This window comes from Lates calcarifer, linkage group LG11 (genome assembly GCF_001640805.2).
Source record: "Lates calcarifer isolate ASB-BC8 linkage group LG11, TLL_Latcal_v3, whole genome shotgun sequence".
Classification (NCBI taxonomy): domain Eukaryota; kingdom Metazoa; phylum Chordata; class Actinopteri; family Centropomidae; genus Lates; species Lates calcarifer.
The window spans coordinates 15,791,262-15,810,364 of NC_066843.1; the positions used below are offsets into that span (position 1 = coordinate 15,791,262).

Here is a 19,103-nt window from a genome sequence, read left to right on the forward strand (position 1 = left end):
TTTGCATTAGTCCTTTATTTCCTCCCCAAATAATCAGTTAATCTTGTTAGGACTTGACATTAATTAATTATTTATTTATTTATTCTTTTTTTTTTTTTTACTTGATTTCAAAGTTGAGTGATAATGATAATGTCAATTATCTAATTTATTTCATTGGGTAAAAACCTGTTTTCATCCAGGAAGGTCGGAGTGAGCGGTCAAGGGAGCAGAGTCTCAGTGTCTTGCTCCAGGACACTTCAGCAGGACAGATGCTTGCCAACATCTGTCCTGCTGATTGGAGGCATACACATGTCACCCCTGGGAAACTTCAAGACAAATGCTGAACATTTCTTTCGACAGTACGACCTGCATCTAGTGAAGACAGCCAACTACAACTCAGAAATATCTCCAAAGCAACCCCTTGATTCAAGTATTAAAATTCACATATTCATTTGATTCAGGGGACAAAATGTGCCAAGAGCTGCCAGCTTTCATTGCGTTCTGGGTGGCTCAGTGCAGTGTAACATTAATGAGTGCTGATGTCCACTATCTTCTGCCTCCTCCTTGTCTTCCTCCTCCTCTTCTGCTACTCATCCTCCCCTGGAAGGTTGAGAGGATATCCGGTAATGACAAAATTTTAAAGGAGCCCCCGTGGCCCAACTCTTAACACCCACTAGGCTCGGCCCGGTCACACACACTCCCCCCCCCCTCACACACCCACATGCACACACACACTCATACATACTCACACCACTGTTCTCTGTACTAGAATTAGCTTTTGGCTACACTCCAGTCAGATCCGCTCAATATCCCACCCTTCCAAAAACCACCCTCTCTCTTCTCATCGTTCACTGGAGGCTGCACATTGCCACAGTCATAGCTGTGTCACAGCAATCAATCAGCCATCAATGTGAAATGACTACACCGATACAGAGGAAAACTCAACACAACCACACTGTAATCCCTCTGCTGGGCTGAGTGATGACAGCAATTTGATGAGTAACAGGTTATGTTTGCGTTAAAGTAATTAGTGAAGTAATGTAATTACTTTTTGTCATGATTAAGTGAATTATTAACCCCTTGATGCCTGAACTTATTTACAATTGTATAAAAAAAAATTAATTATTTGTGTTTTTGCTTTCAAGCTGTTTTTCGGTTCATGGAAAGCTATATATATATATATATATATATATATATATATAGCTTTCCATGAACCGGGTGTAGGTCACACTCCAAACGGTTCTACGGTAAACCAGTGCTTGCAAAAGGTTCCTAGGCATGTATTTAGAATGCACAAACCGGCATTGGGGTAATGCATACGCTATCTCGGCTGCAGTCTGAATGCAAACGGTATGATGCAAATTCGCGACAATCGGCGCGTTAAGGGGTTAAGTAACTTGCTCTTCCCTCATGGATAGAGAAATTGAATGTTTGATCTCATTCTAGATCCTTTTCTTGAGAAGTTCCCTGAAATATAAAAACCGTGAAATGAGCTTTGTACATGTTTTTAAATGAGTTGACTGATTCTTAGTTCTCCTCTTTTTTCTATCATGAAGAGATATTTTAAGAAATATGTTTGTACGCTTGCCTGGAATGAAAGAAGATGAGAAGATTGCCTATGTATGTATGTATGATATGTAGATGGAATTAGCAAACATTTAAATGTAAAAACAACAAGCTAGCTTAGCTTGGTACAAAGACTGGAAATGGGGGAAACAGCTAGCCTGGCTGTCTAAATCTAACTGACTAACATGTTATATCTCCATGTTTGATTTGTACAAAAGTGCAAAAACTATACATTGCTGTGTTACAGGGGTTTCAGTGCAGGACACCTAACCAAAAACTGGTCTGGAACATAATAGTGTGTAAAACCCCAACTTGTTTTTACATTTTAATTTTTGTATGATGTTTTAGGATTTAGCAAACAAAATATAACATATTTATTAGTAGTTATTTTAGGTCCTGGCATTTTGTTAACTTTGGACAGAGCCAGTCTTTATGCTAAGCTAAGCTAACCAGCAGCTACTTGTGGCTTCATATATACAGACATGAGAATGGTATCCATCTTCTCATCCTAATTCTTGGTATATTTCCTAAAATATTGAACTCTTACTTTAACTCTGAAAGATCAGACAACACATCCATCCATGCATCCATTCATTCAACTATTCAATGGAAATCTTATGAAATTAAATCCATTAACTTCATGGTAATTGTTGATGTGATATCATCATTATCATCACCACCATCATCTGCTACTCATGATCACGTCCATTAGGGTAGATCAATAATCACCCCCTTCATTGCCCAATATCAATAGCAATGCCATCCATCCACCTCTCTCAGTTCCTACCTGGAGTTGGTCATGTCAGTCTGTCCCCCTTGACTTTTCTCCAGCCCGAGCTTGGTGAAAATCCCGACCAATACCATGATGGCCACCACTCCACAGATAATATACACGATCATGTGGGTTCGGTCCCGGTCTGGTTCCTCGTGGGCCTCTGTGACAGGTGCCGCCGGTTTCCCAGTGTTCGCCCACACAGGTGTGTCATAGTTGGAACAGGAAGTCTGGTCCAAACTGTGAATTTTGAACTGGCAGCAGAAGCGGTAGAAGCAGGAACCGCAACAGAACAAGTAGATACCCGCGTTACAATTGAACGGTGGGTCCCACTGGCCCATGACATCGTAGTAACCCCAGCATCGGTTACCGCCGGATGGAGCTGTTTGGTCCTCAGGATCTGGTGTGGGCGTAGCCAGGGCAGCCTCTGGTAACGCGGAGGGCTCTGTTGTCTGGTTGTTGGTGGAGACCTGGGCCGAAGCCTGACCTGAGGGCCGAGAATTCAGTCCACCCAGAGAGGTCAAACCCAGGAGAATGGCCAGAGAGAAGCTTATCAAGAGTGGATGCATGGAGGTGGCCATCTTGGACTTACTCCAATGTCTTGTGATGGCTTAGAGCTGATGTGTAATTGTTAATGAGAGGCCCAAATTAAAGATCCTAAGTTTAAAAAACAACAAAGAAATATAAAGTTAAACATGTCCAGAGTCTTATATTGTAGTAAATGAATCAATCTCTGAGCCTTTTAGATTTTAGAAAACACTGAGACAACAGTTATGGCAACTAGAGGGAGTTTCATGCCTGGAAGATAAATAAAACAGCATTCAATTAGTGCTGTGGGAATTATTACTGCACACAGTTACAGCAAACTAAATTGTCGTCAAAGGGCAGAGACACAAGTGAGTGAGAGAAATCAATCTCCCATCACAACATGCTCCTAACAGGAGTGAATGAGTCCCCTGTGAGCAGGAGCTCACATGCACAGACACATCACAGTCCCTGGCAGACTACTGTATATGTGTGTGTGTGTGTGTGTGTACGTATCAAAGTAAATAAATATTCTAAAATTCAGGAAATGTCACCTTTCACAAAGCCATATGTCATGAGCAGACAGCAGAGGCGGTTGTAGACAAATCCAAATCTGGTGGCTTGGAGGGAATCCAGTTTAGGAGGGCGTGTTACCTACGAATGAACTCGCCTCTGGCATTTCTAGCAGTAAGCTCCCCCGCCGAGTGGATGAATAATCCGCGAAAAGTGAGGAACTCTGGGTTCCTGACGGCGCCAGCAGAAAAAGAAGGCAGATTCCTTTCAAACTCACAGATAGTCACGGGCTCCCACATGAAAGGCTTTTCACTCACAGAGACGGATTCATATTCCTGAGTGGATAACAACTCTTAATGCTCAAGTCTGGAGTCAAATCAGATCTGATGTCCAGGGAAGAAAAAAACTCTAACCAAAGCGTGGTGTGTTTTTTTCCACTTGTCCCTCCTCAGAGCTTAACTTGCATCTATTATCCTCCTACTCTCAATGTCACTGTTCAAAGGAAGCTTTTTTATTTTGGTGGTGGGCATCTTTTTTCATCCCCGCCACCTTGATCCACTTTGGTGAATGTTACTCCCTCCTTGAGAAGTATAGTTCCAGTCTTTCAGTCCCTGATTGGAGTGATATTGAATAGTCAGCTTTTATTTTGAAATGATTATGTAGGATAGTTCCTTCATAGATTTCCAGCCAAAGACCCAACAGGTAAAAGCAGCTGCTCAAAACTCTTTAAAACATAACTCCGGGCTCTTGTCAAGCTGAAGTCCTATGGTGGTTGCAGTCCAGAAGCGTCCCTCTTGCACTTGAGGAGTGTTTCCTCTCATGCACACACACGCACACACCCTCACACACTCTCACACACACATTCGCAAACAGCTCAAATCCTCCTGGTGACAGTGCTCTGTCAGTGTCACTCTGTAGCTTTTAAGCGACACACACACAAGGAGTCCAGTGGCTTCTTTTTGTGTGTGTGTGTGTGTGTGTGTGTGTGTGTATGCTGGGCTCCTGTTGCTGCTGCTGCTGCTCCGTGCACACTCCTCCTTTCTCCCCCCCTCGTGGATCCCAGGGTCTCTAACAGACCCAGGACACCAGCTGGGCACTCTCTGTCTGTCAGCCTGCTCAGTCCTGCCCTACAAGTGCTCAGACTAAAGGGGAGAGAAGAGAGGAGGAGAAAAAGAGAGAGGGAGGGGAGGGCTGATGTTGTGATACTGAATCTCTGATCTTAATGTCTTAGTCCTGCTGCATCCAATAGAAGACCAGAGTGGAGTGTCCCACATTAATGGATCGTTCTTTGACGGCTCTTTTTCCTCTTCCTCTTCCTCTTGCTCTCGTCAGTTCTTGATTATGGCTCTTTGTTTACACCCTGATCTTAATCTCCAGTCTTTCCTCTTTTGATATTTCCACCTCTTTCTTTCTCTCTCTCTCTCTCTCTCTCTCCCTCTCTTCCACAACTTACCTCTCCCCTCTCCTCTTAAGCCCTGAGGAAATATCAGCTTGAGGGGGAGGTGGGCGGGTGGAGGGGTGGGTGGGTGAGGGAGTGGGTTCAGAGAAGCCTGTGGACTGCCCCCTGCACTTTCAGCGGCACGCTCACACAAGCCTCACTGGAATAATAATACTCCCCCCGGCCCATTCGGACGACAGAGACAAGTGGAGATGCGACAGCTGAACAGCAGTGTGGCACCGAGGGCAGATCAAAAAATATCCTGTTTTCAAAAAGAAGCCCCCCTCCCACCACCACCTCTCTCTCTCTCTCTCTTTCTCCCTCTTGGAAATATAGGACTGTCTGCAGCAGCAGCTCTTTGTTGTTGCTTCAACAACTCAGTTGCCAGTTTTTCAAATTTCCCATCAAATTTTTTTGCTTTTTTTAAGCAAAAAAAATGGACCAAAAAAATCTCAAAGCGTTAATATGCAACAGTTTTTAAGCAAATGCTGCATATTATCTCCCAATTTTTCATGCAATGGATTCACTTTGCTGTCAGTTCAGTCCTTGTCCGGCTGCAGCTTCTTTGAAAACAGGCATAATTTGATATATATGTATAGGAATTTTATATATATATCATATGTATGTGTTTTCACTGGTGCTCTGCTTGTGGGATGCTCCAAACAGAAGTGTGAAGAGCAAGGAGAAGCAATAAAATGCTTTTTTTGTTTGTTTTTATTCCGTCCTCCCCCTTTGTTGTTGCTTCTTCATCAGCGTGAATTCCCTTATTTCCTCTCCTCCTCGGTCTGCTCAGTGCGCCTCAATCCCGTCCACTGGTGATGCTGTTCGCTCTGCTGCTGCTGCTGTTCTCTGGCAGGACCGGATGACAATGTCTCACACTCTCTCTCTCTCTCTCTCTCTCTCTCTCTGTCTCTCTCTTTCTCTCTCTCACTCCTCCCTCTCCAAACTCACTCCTCCCTCTATCTCACTCACTCCTCCCCTCTCTGTTTCTTTCTCTCTCTCTCTCTCACACACACACACACACACACGCTCGCTCATCTTTTGTGGGCAACTGAACGCTTGCTGACTCTCCCTTTCACTCTCCTCCTCTCTCTCCTCGTCATGTGTCACCGACACTCTCTCCTCTTGCAGTTTTGTCGCACGTTTGTGTTTTTCTTTTTGGCTCCTTTTTTCCTTCGTGCTCCTTCCACCATCCCCCACCCCCCACCCCCAATGTCCATTGTTCTTTTTTTATCCGTTCATCTCTGTTTACCTCCTGTCTGTCTAACCTTTTCAGTTTGCTTTGGCTGCCTCCCCTGTCCTATTCCTTCTTTTTTCCATCCCCACATTATTTTTGAGCCTTTATCCCTAGTCTCTCTTTTCATCCTTCCCCTGACTCTCTGCTTCTTTCTCTTCTGTGCTACTTTCCTTTCCCAAAACGCCCGTCCAACAAACAAGAGCATTAGTGCTGACTGAGCGGCAGGTTGTAAAGACCAGGCATACACGTGTGATGCATGTCTGTGTGTGTGTGTGTGTGTGTGTGTGTGACTTGTGTTTGTGCCTGTGCGTAATTACTGTGCTAATACCTCTGCACATCCTGGTCTTTGTGTGAGCATGTCTGGAACATGTGTGGTGCTGCAGTCTATCAGGGCTGATTTAGGGAGAGAGAGAGAGAGAGAGAATGCAAAGGCATGGATGGATGGAAGGAGAGGAATAGAGAAGGAGGACGTGAAAGGGTGAGATAAACAGAGGAAGAGGAAGGCAGGAAGAGAGGGAGGTAGGGGAGGAGAGAGGAGGACAGTCGGGGTAGAAAGGGAAGGGGCTTGACAGAGAGGAGTCGGGGGAGGGAAAGAGGAGAGGAATTATCGCAGGGAAGGGAGGGGGATTAAGAAGCATGGGGATAGCAAGTGGAATAGGAACTGACAGAGGGATAGTAGGAGGGAGTGGGGGAGAGATATAGATAGGAAGGAAGTGCAGACAGGTAGGAGGGAAAAAAAAAGAAAAAACTGTCTCAAGGGAAAGTGACATATTAGACCTAGAGAGAAAAAGAGAGGGAATATTATTCAGAATAAAATGCATGACAGAGATAGGGCAGGAGTTAAAATTCCCAGGAAGAAGAAATATTTAAAGAAAATGTGATGAATTTTGAATCATCCCAGCTAAAATGTTGAATGTGAACTAGATTTTAAATAATAATAATAATGAGGGGGAGTAGTGCCTTTGGGTCTGACCATGAACCGGGCATTCATGGCCAGAAAACAGAAAAAAAAGCAGCAGAGGAAATTCCGCTTAATATTTTATTCTGTTTTTAAGTGGCTGACATTATATTCAACTTAAATATTCATTTTCAAACTTTTTTGGCATAAAAGCTTAAAAGCTTTTCTTTAATTTCCCTGTCACCATCTCTCTCATCTCTGTCTTTTCTCCTCACTTGATCTTCCGTTTCACTCTCTCACATGCTTACAGACCTATATGTGTTTGAGCCACACTTCTTCTTCTTCGTTGTTGTTGTTGTTGTTGTTGTTGTTTTTCCTGCAGCTCATCTTTGCTCGCTGTTTGTATTCTGTCCAAGCCTCTCGCCCTAAATTCGCTTAAAATCTTTGGCAAAGTGCAACGGGACTTATGTCAAGAAAACGCATAGAGCACGTGCACGCTCACAAAACGCACACAAACATGCCCAAATACACACTTTACACTACAGTTATGTGATGCGCCACAAATCAGCTAATCCCCCTCTCCTACCCCCCCTCCACGAGTCTGACATTAAAGTGTCCTCAGCAGATTTTCTCTAATGGAAAACAGGCCATTCATTTAGAAGAAGAAATCAAAGTTGCTGTGAATGAAGACAGGTTTAAGACACTGCGTCTCAGCACTCAGGAAGGCAGTGCAATGCTAGAGTGAAGGGTGTTGGCTGCAAACCAAAAACGGGAAGGAAATAGGGATAGGGATGGAGAGGCAGGAAGATGGAATGGGAGGAGGAATCCTGGGAGCGGGATGGAGGGTAGAGAGTACAGATTGAATGGGAGATCTGTCTTAAATCATTTCACTCTCTCTCTCTTTTTCTCTGCGTGGCTGCGGTCTAATAGCACACATTCTCCCTCCTCTCCTTCCTATTCTGTCGTCTTCCTTTTGTTCTCTTTCTTCTGTGCATCTCATGGTAGTTTCATGTTAATATTAGGATTGGGGGCAAAGCTACTATCTGTTTATGTCACAAAATATCTGTACTCTGATTTAAACAGGAATTGGAGGGGCTCTATATTAGAAGTGGACAGAAGTTGTCTAGATTCCTCAGTTATCGAACTTAATTTTTTTTTTCTACCACTATTTTGGTTTTGCATTGTGTTGTTTTGGAGGTTGAAGTGAACAGTTTCTCACGATTCTCATGATTTCAATGCTGTCATAAGTGGATTTGCTACATTTTTTTTGTGGTGTTCAGCTTTGGTGAAGCTCACTGTAAAATTTGCGTCACCGACCAACAAAAAAGCCGTGTTGACAGTGCTGACCTTTGAGGGGACAGAGAGCTGGAGACAACATGGAGAAAACTGTTGTTCCCTATTGGCTGTGTTACACAATTCACATTTATTTAACCCCCCTCTGTCTGAGCATTGACTGTTCCATAAAAGAGCAGTGTTTTGCAAACAGTTATGAGACAGAAGTTGATGACACAAGAATGTCTTCTGAATAAACTGAGTGAACTTACTAACCCATGAGTGGCCTGTCTAATGATTTCTCTGGTGTGACCAGGCTTTAAAGGAGCCATTTGTAAGTTTTGCTAGCACTACATAGCTAACTTCAGCATTAACAGCTGTTTGCCTACCAGTCTGGAGGAAAAGTTGAGAGTATACAGCATTTGCCAAGAGCTTTTTCCAGGAGTGGAAAGTAACAGCAATATTTTGCCTTAGTTCTATCACTTGTTTAGTTAGCATGCTAACCAGCGAGCCCCTGCCAGTCTGGCCCATCTCGTCTCTTTCCGAGAGTGACTCACTGTAGTGTTCAGACTGCCCTGAAGGAGTAGCTCTGCTTAGAGGACATATTCTAACTTCTTGTATTGTAAACACAACAATGGCTGAAGCTCTTGATAAGCGACCATCACCACCACCCGCTCCAAGCAAGACACCATGTTCAGCAGCAGAGAAAACGAACATGTACGGTTGGAAATGAATAATGAAAATAAGACATGGCGTTTTATTAGGAGGGAAATTCACATGAATTTAACACTGGTCTTGAGCAGTGAGTGTGTTTTTTGAGAAAAAAGAGAGAAAGCTATTGACAAATATCTGAAAAGATCTCGTCCTCATTTAGCATGCACTTTGAGACAGTCGCTAACTTCAGCTTGTCAGTTTCCCGTCTACTGTCTAGTCACTAAAGTGTCAGTCTTCAATAGTGGATCATAAAATTAACACGTGTGTAGTGTCATTCAAGCTTTATTCTGCACTCACCAATGAGTATAGGAGAAATGGATGAAACATTATTGAGCATGAACCCTCCTTGATGTCTAGATTTAAATCTACACTTATTCCTCAGTGTTTTCAGCCTGTACCCTACTCGTTTACATTTTGACACATCTAAGTCATTATGAGACAAATTCAGAGGTTATACAAAGTGTGTTCTGTCAATGAATTCTCAATGGATTTATAGTTGTTGGCTAGCAGAGATCCTGAGACCATTGCAAATAGTAAATTCCACTAACTGTAGCAAGGTGTGTATGTTGGCTGTGTTTTGAGTAGACTGAATAATTGATTGAGGGGGGTGGGTGACAAATATTACTGCAAAAATTCAAGTACTGTTCATATCTCAATATAATATTTGTATTCATTTACACCCCTAATAAGTATTATTGATTTTAAACCTTTTACTGTACTAAAAGTAGATGACTGTATTATCAGATTTTTAGGTGTACTCCCCTCTCTTCTCTCCTCTCTCTAACTTTTCTCTCCATGTTGATCCTCTCCTCCTCTTGCATCTCTCCCCTTTCCCTGGCACTCATCTCCATTATTTTGCCCTTCCGTTCTCCTCTACTTTCTTCTCATCTTCCACCTCTCTTCTCCACTTCCTCTTTTTACCTCTCCCCTCCTTTAACTCTCACCTCTCATTAAGTTTTACTAGAAAACTTAAGGAAGGTAAACACGTTTCCTCAAAGCCAGCCTCATTCTTTGTCTTCATCTCTGTCACCTGCCGCCTATGCTGCCACTTCAAACCATGTCCCCCCTCTTTACTTTCACTCTATCCTTCCCTTGGTCTGTCTCAATTTCTCCCCTCATCTTCCGATCCTCTCATCAAACTGTCTTCTCTTAGATTCCAGTGTATATGCCACACCACGCCACGCCTGTCACTCTCACTCTGTTTTTCCTCGTGGGAGCACAGGCTTTTTCTCGCTCCGTGTCACTCCTCTCGCTTGCTATAACTCCTCATCATTCCTATACTCTCTGACTGTCACTCACTATAGATTAGTTCAGGGTGGAGACGAACAGGAAGAAAAAGGAGGGAGTTATGTGAGGATGAGAAGTCAGACAAGGCCATGACAGGATACAGACAGAGAGAGAGGGAGATGAAGGAATGCAAAAAAGTGGTGGGAAATGAAATAATTTAAGAGAAAGTCAAAGTGTAAAAGCAATGAAATGAATACATACTAGTAGAAAAACTGAAGAGGAAAGATAAAAGGCGATAAAACAAGGTGTGGAAGAATTAGATGAAGTGATTAAGTTAGTGGACTAAAACTCTTGGATGACATCTGTAGGGTTGATGGATGTCTGCGGTTGTAGGAGTTTTTTTCTTTTCTTTTTTTATTCACTGTCCTGTTCAACACCGTCCTGAGCCACTGCCCTCCTACAAGCTCGTCCTTGACTGCAGGGGCCAGACATCGTATACCTGCCATTGATTGGGAGCAGGCACATACACACACACACACACACACACACACACACACACTCAGGCAATATTGTGCATGACTGCCAGGACACACAAACACACAGACACACAGATATCTTGTTCCTTAGATGCTGATCAAGACAGAGTTTAACAAGATGGACGTTAATGTTTGCACCTGTGTGTGTGTGTGTGTGTGTGTGTGTGTGTTTGCTGGGACAAATGTTTTTTTTGCTGCTATTGCTTCTCCAACCATGATGCTGGTGTACAGTTTTTCATGGCAAAGACCAACGTGCAGAATTTAAATTCATTAAAATACACAGATGACTCTCTCTTGTATCATACTTACATACTTAAGAGAGTAAACTTAAGGGAATGATGCCACATTTTAAGAAATACAGTATTCACTTGGCAAGAATGACATGAAAAGACAGATACCACTCTCATAACTGTCTTATGCTAAGCTAAGCTAACCAGTTGCTACCTCCTCCTTCATATTTACATGCTGATGTGATAGTGGTATCCATATCAGCTGAGCTACTGCATTAAAATGCACATAAAACTGCTGCATTTTCCCCACATGTGATGAAACAAAACAGAATGGACTGACAATGTCTGGCAGTGTACTGATGTTATCGCAAAGGTTAAAGATAAAAATAAAAAGTACTTGAAAGGAACTATCTCACTGGAGGTTTAAAGATGTTCCCCAGCTCTCATCATTGCAGCTCTCTTTAAATAAAAGTTTCATTTGCGGATGAGCACCCCACCCCCTCCTCCCACCGAGCTGGGTCTAATTCCCGGCTGTGGCACTTTTTGTACTGTGATCCCTCTTTGTCTGTAACCCTCTCAGCTTTCCCTCTTCTTCAATCAAAAGAAAGTACACAAAGAGCTCACCCTGTCAATTCCTCATGTCAGAGCAAAAAAAGAAGAAGGCCTGTTGTGAAAGGAGAGTCCTGTTCTAATCTCCCTGTAAGACAATGTGGGTCAGTTTAATAGAGAAAGAAAAAAAAATCCATTGGGTGTCTTGAATTTCCTGTTGTAGATTTTTGAGGTTTTTTTTATTGAAGTGAATAACTTTGGAGTGGCATTTGTGTGTCTAGTGTATAGTATGGTGCATTTGTATTTTACTCTACAAATACAGTCGACCCCAAATACCCTTCCATGGGCAGATCAATGACTGCTGCCAATGTATTTAAGTACTGATGATTCTCTAGCCATTTGTTAAACAGCCTATCCAGTATTGTCGGTCAGCTACCCAAACAGCCATTTAGTTTGATGATGGGCAACAAGACACTCACTTCATCTGCCAAAATTTCAACTTAATCCATCAGCCATTGAGCCAAGCTGTCAACAAACCCAAAGACATACTAAAATCTACTGTATTCAAAACTCTGGGCAACTCATAATCCTAGCTGGCTTGTCAGGTAGAAAGTTAAATAAAACCTTCCTTCTTGAAGCTTGACAGCCAATCAAAATGACAAATGTTATCCTGTGACTGTGACATTTGTACACTATTATTTTGTGGGTTTTTGGCATCCCCTTGGTTTGGGGGTTGAGTATCATGGCTCAGAATTGGAAGAACTGAAATGTGCAACTCTGACACTGATAAAAAAAGTTCAAAACAGATCACCTTTATTTAGGCTTGGCAGAGAGAAGCAGGCAAGGATAAACAGAAGGGAAAGGCAGGGAATGGGCAGTGGTTGGCAACAAGCAGGCAGGAGAACTACACCGAGAAAAAGGAAGCGGCGAAAGGCAAAGTCCAAAAACAAGCAGGAGGTCAAGACAGGCAAAAACTGATGCTTAAAAGCTACATTTAGGATGTCTAATATACAATCTGAGTGTAGCAGGATTGTATATATACCAGCAAGCAAAAGGGGAATAAGGAACAGATGAGTAGTTGGGTGGGGAAGAATCTGAGGGTTGAAAGGAAGGATGGACTGGAGTAACAGCAGGGCAGGTGGTAGTGTCAGGATCAGAAATTATTAAAGTGTTACAGGGTTTTTATATTAGGTATGATTGTTTCACACTGTGCCTGAGTACAATAACACACCCTTTCCACTCCCCTGCCACTCAGCTTTCACATCAATATTGTTGATCTGTATCCAAGCACAGTGGCATATCTACACACTCTGATACAGTAGGAGGCGGTATGTATCTAGCTGCTTTCATACAGTTGTTTTCACACCTGATGCTAACTGTACCACCTTTTCAAGTCGGTATGTTGCACACTGTTCACACTTATGAACTGGACTTTGGGGTCAAGTGTACTCAGATCTGCGCCTGGGCCCTGGATGTGAAAGGATGCTTAGTGAGTCTTGGCAAAGGCAGGAAGAGACCGAATGAATCACTGAAGGAACTGTGACACTGAGGCGTCAGCCATTATCAAATCTGCAATTAACCCAACAGAGCTGGAGCCAAAAGTCACCTGTTACTGAGATATGGATACACAATGAACAAACATCCCACTGTGAGTACAGAGACAAGGATGGAGAAATGAATGAACTTAGCCATGTAACATGAACATAACTTTCAGCAGTGGTTTCATCATAGAGCTCGTCATGCGATCATCTAATTTTTAGCATGAATTTGAATTTGTTACGAGCAGTCAGCTAATTCTTTGCCACTTAATTGACAGCACCTGCATAGTGCGGTGGATGTCTAGGTGATTATAGCACACACAGGCAAGCTAATGAATTCCTAGGTGAGCAACTACTCACTCAGAAATGTGCTTGGTGATATCTTAACTACAGAAATGCTGGTTGCATCAAAATCTTGAGAGAGCAACCAATGAGCTAACGAGAGCACCAAACGGCCAAGAAGCCACCAGTGAGCTAACTAGCTGTGCAGTCAGCCAGCAGACGTCAATAGAGGATTATCCCACTGCGTCTCTGTGGGAGGTCTATGTTTTTATTAACTGTCTGTCTGTTTCATCCTAATGCAGTCGCAGTCCCCTGCAAAGCCATGCGCTGTGTGTATCTGCGTGTTTGTGTGTGAGTGTCGACAGGGACAGCCGCAGTAACTCAATCAGCCAGTCAGAGATGAGATCTGTCCTCACTTGTGGCTCAGAAAGCGGGAGAAAGTGAAGAGAGATGTAGAAGAGATGGTGTGTGTGTGTGTGGTGTGTGAAAGAGAGAGAGAGAGAGGAAGATAGACAGAAAGGTCACCCAAAGGTGAACAAAGAAAAGTGGAGGTGGTGTGGGTGATATTGGAGAACAATAAGCAAGGAAAGGGGCTGAAGGAAAAGAGAAATAAAAAAAAGGAGGTGCACAAATGTCAGGCATGGAGGGATTATGAGACAATGGACTATTGGACACAGATAAAATATATATAAAAATAAAGTAATTTAAATTGTGTATCTTTGTGGTTATTTTGCATGTCTTTGTAGTTGTTGCACATCTCATTTTGAGTCTCTTTGCGGTCATTTTGTATTGTTTTGTAGTCATTTCATTGACTTAAAAATAAATTCAGACAGAGGCTCTGGTGCAAGGGCCCGCAGACTCATTTGGTCCCTGTGTCTGCACCTTGTAGACTCATTCAGTAATTCATCCATGATGTTAGAATAGCTGGAGAGAAAGACATGGAGGGAATGATAAGAGACAAAAAGAACAGAAGAGTTGGATAGAGTTAAACTGAGGGGACCTCGCTGATGCAGAGACGCTCCCTAACTTGCTCTCGTCTGCTCCCTCTCTCTCCTTCTGCTAAAGTTTTGTGACACAAAGCGGATTTGAAAAATCCAGAAGACTTTTATTACAGCTCAGTGATCTGTGCATGCACACACATGCATGGAGGTGTAAAGCCCTTAAATTAGCATGTTTGATAAGCTACACAGTGTAAGGTCTATAATCCACACATGTATTAGCACATGTAGTATTTCATAATTAATCTCTCGTGATCTGTGCACTTGATTTGAATATTTATCTGCGCTTGTGTGTGCGTGTGTGCATAGTTTGAATTTGTGGATTTCAGTGGATTAGTCTAGTTTAGGGCTGATGTTTTCATCACAGAGGCTCCTAAACTTGTGGATGACTCATATTTGGTCCAGTACTGCTGATGACATCACCATATATCTCACAGTGCTTCTCCCTAGAGCTGTTTATCCAATTCTATATTTATCATCTTATCACACTTACAGAAACACATTCTAACTTGTGCAGTCGATTACCTACATGCCATGAAGAGCCCAGGAGCACCTTTTAGCTCTTGTGAAGGGCTGTAAACTAGAGAAATCCCATATATTTCATAGCGTGTAAATATGTGACATATATTGGAAAGCAAATTGCTTCTGGGGGAATATTTTTTTCCTGATCTAATCTAAAATGTTCACGCTGAGATGGCAGTATCAAAGTCAGGGCTTCCTCTTTAATTTGATTCTTTAAACTCCTTCAAAGGAAAAGTCGAGCTACAGAGGCTTATGGCAATGCCTGGGCTACTGAATCCTTTTTTTTTCTTGAGGAGTGAAATGTGAGCGTTTAATGGTTGATTTTATAAAAAACAGTGAAATATTATAAATTATCAATTTTGGTCTACATACTTCACATGCATCTTGTATCAGTGAGAGCTGGGAGCTGAAATATGCGTGTTTCTTATCATTCAAAAATTACAAATATGCACTGTAGCCTCTGCAGAGGTGTATCTATCACATACACCAATCAACAACACCACTGAAACCACCCAGCTAATATTGTGTAGGTCCCTATATCATGCTGCCAAAACAGCTCTGACCCATGGCACCTCTGGGGTGTTGTACAGTATCTGGCACCGGGACATTAGCAGCAGACCCTTTTGGTCCTGTGGGTTGCAGGGAGGTGCATCCATGGATCTGGCTTGTTCTGGGGAATTCCACATGTGCTTGGTCAGACTGGGATCTGGAGATCCGGGAGTCAACACCTTGGGTTCTTTGTCCTGTTCCACGAGTGTGTTCCCTGGCTGGTTTTGCGGTGGGGCAGGTAGTATTGTCATGCTGGGCGAGGCCATTGTATTTATATAATACTCTACACATATCAACCACATTTCTAAATTAAGTCTAAATTAATGGGTGATTTGAGGTTCAAAATGTGCAAACACGCCTGCATAGAATTCTGGGTTATTGTGCACTGCGATGGGCGAAGCCTGGTTTGATCATCTTGCACCACTGAGCCTCTGTGCTGTGAGAGAACTATAACTCCTCTAGTCTAACAAATTCAGCTACTTAACCAAGAGATTTCTCTTTTCATTCCCTTCACAGGAGCACTTACACAGGATAGTCCAAAAGATAACAGTTCAGGGTGGCAGCACATTGTGTGCATCAGAGATTTATTGGAACCACAAGTGATTTTGCGGTCCTGGTAAATCCCTGATGTTGACAACACACTGCACCTTTTTCCACTTCTTTTCCCACAGATGGTAAGCTTTGAAAAGAGGAGTCTTTTTTTTAAAAAAAAAAAAAAAACATCTTGGTTCTAACTGAATTAAACTCCTTTTCTTTTTTATATTCCAAACTAGTCAGCCTTCAGAGCTCACTTTGTACAAAAGCTAGGAACAGCGACAGAAATGTTTCCCTCGCCGTGATCAAAGCCCGCCGCAGTGACCTCATTATCCATTTCAAATTTCAAAGCTCTTCTGAAATGAGTTCATCACAAGATCCATCTCCACCAATCACAAACAATCCACATCAAAATGAGAATATCCCTGTTGCAGCTAGGAGAGGAAAATAGATGTTCATTACTATTAGGTTTAATTTACAGTCAATTAAAGTGCACACAACATCTGAATAAGAGCTCAGAGATGGGTTTATTACTTGTCACAATAATTCTCAATCAGTGCTCATAATAAATCTCCAACATGATTTTTAAGCTTTGAAAAATGTAAGACAGAATTCTGATATATTTCAAAGGCCAACTATGAGACTGGATACATTTTTCCGAGCATCACTGTGACACTGAACCTTCACTGAGTGGCTGTAATTGACCTGCTCTACAATACACCTGCACCTAGACATTTCAGTCTGACCCCCACTGGCTGTTACCTCTCACACCGGGTTGTATAAGGTTACAATGCACGACTCCATTTACCCAGCACTGGGACAAAAGCATATCAGGTTTCACTATTCTATCAGTAGTTTCAGGAGCATCAAAGCTCCTTATCAGAGCGGGATATACATGTATACTTTCACTCAGGTGGGAATATAGTCTTGCCACATACAGTGGATAAAGAAATGAGTCATGTCACTCAGGATGTCTGAGTCAACCAAAGGAAATAGAAATAATATTTTTCAACATTGCTTTTACTGCATTCAAACATCATGTTATTTCAAATGTCAGTTATCTTTGCTATAAACACCAGGGGGTCATCGGGGGCTCTTGTGAGATGGAAATGGAACAAATAAGCACCTAAGGCTAATGTAAAGCAAATAAAACCATGTTTGAGATACCTACAGTCTAAGTTTTGATTAATAATTCAGCATGTGATTTCTCCCGTTGATAACACAACTAAGTGTGATAGTGGGGAGCCTTATTATATCAGCTGGTGCTGTGCTTCTTCAAAGTGGGCCTGACAGTAGGGGCTGATTGCTTGGCATGTATAAATCCATCTTGCAGCTTTCTTGAGAGCATCAGGGAAACAACTTCACACTCAACACTGCACTTCCTTGGGTTCCTGAGCAATATTCTGCTGGAGTTGACCACTCCCCCTCTGACAGTGCCTGGGTAATGGTGTAAATAGTGTCGTCACAGTGGAGTCCCACTTTTTTGAGGTTGTCTTGAGAATCACTCATCCAAAAAACTTCAAAGTTGACACTGCACGTCCTTGGGTCCTCAGCAATACACCTGTCAAGTTTGAAGTTGAATAGATGAGCAGTTGTTGAAATGACTGAAATACAAACAGGAGGAGATTCCACCATGGAGCCTTGTAGTAGTTCAGGCAGACAGAGAAATCATTTTTTTATAGTCACATGATCCACATGTCCTTCAATCATTCGTGTCCACAACCTGTCACTCACAATAGGCATGTATATAAATATTTGGCACTCATTCAGTATGTATGAACTCTATCCATGTTCATGAAAGGTTGAGTGTCCTCTTTGTCAAGCTTGCTCAGATTTGTTCCAGAGCATCACACAAGCAGAGCCACCAAACTAAACTGCAGCAAATGCTTAAGATCTTAACATGACTGCGCTGACTGAACTGAATCTGGGTCTGTTCTGTGTCATATTTATATTGTTTTATCAGGAATGGAGGTGGAGGTGAACATGCTGGTTTGGTTTGCAATGGATAAGTCTTTGCTAGATGTGCTCATGCTGACCAATCACAGTTCTTGCGAACCTCATGTAGTACCACATGTTGTTACATTAGAAATTACAAAGAAAAAGCTTTACAGTAAGACTGTACTTGACTTGATAAGATACATCTTTAAATACCAGATCTCATTATCCGATCACACATACCCTCTATAAGTTTTCACACTCACACACACATACAGTCACACCATATGACATTTCTATATACAGTGTGTGAAGGTGTTTTGATGCTGTGAATGTTTATTTATGGTGTGTCTGTTTTTACTGACTATCAATTACAGAAATTACACAAATTCAATGGCAACGTCTGTTGTGAACTCATTAACACATAAGCACATGCAACACGCACACACGTGCACACACACACGCACACACACACACAGAGTCTCTCACACATTTAGTATCTTTTTGCATCCAGTTAACCCCCTCAAGCCATATCATCATTAATGACCCTCACAAGGTCATTGTAATGTCTGTAAAGACACTTGACACACACACACACACAATCTGACAAGCACACACGCACACACACATACACTTTCTGTCTCTCCGACAGAGTGCAGCCTTAAATTTTACACCACCACCATAAAGGTTTATCTCAGCTGTAATCAATAGTGTATGACTTTCATTATCTTTGTCATTGGTAATATAATCACATCATAGCCCGAGAGAACTGTAGCACAATCCTTTATCATCATAATCATCATCATAATTGTTATTGATGTAAGTGGATGGATATTTAAAGCACAGGGAAGCACTACAGTCCACCCATCCTCTGGAAGATCATTTACTTTGAAAATCTGCTGCAAGAACTGTAATACTGTTCAAATTACACGGGTGAACAAACTGTGGCAATGTTGTGCCCGATGTGATTTGTTTGGGTCAAAGATGTTAAACGTGTCTGAGCAACACAAAAAGAAGGAACTGTCAAGATTAAATTATATTAATTAGTGCATTTGGCGCTTTAATCTTAAAATGAAGGCTCATCCATTTTGCTAGTCCATTCATTTCAGTGTAGAGGACCTACCATAATTATAATTATAATCATAATTATATTGGAACTCATTATATTTCAATAATAATAGAAAGTTAAAGTTTGTTGGAATTAAGTCTGGGTGGCATGGTGGTGCAGTGGTTAGCACTGTCGCCTCACAGCAAGAAGGCCCCAGTTCGCCTGGGGCTCTAATTTCTGC

General features: G+C 42.2%; 1 protein-coding gene across 1 annotated transcript; it reads right to left on the bottom strand.

Annotated features, from left to right (window-relative positions):
- Positions 1-2,328: 2,328 nt before the first annotated feature.
- On the bottom strand, positions 2,329-4,663 carry LOC127143027 (protein shisa-9). Its single transcript, XM_051074071.1, has 2 exons — positions 3,397-4,663; positions 2,329-2,974 (listed from the first exon to the last, which is right to left on the bottom strand). The coding sequence occupies exon 2, from the start codon at positions 2,896-2,898 to the stop codon at positions 2,329-2,331; it is 570 nt and encodes a 189-aa protein (XP_050930028.1). The 5' UTR covers positions 2,899-2,974; positions 3,397-4,663.
- Between the last annotated feature and the right edge of the window lie 14,440 nt (positions 4,664-19,103).

What these genes read in the sequence shown, in the direction of transcription:
- LOC127143027 (XM_051074071.1), bottom strand. Translation starts at nt 2,898, where the DNA reads ATGGCCACCTCCATGCATCCACTCTTGATAAGCTTCTCTCTGGCCATT.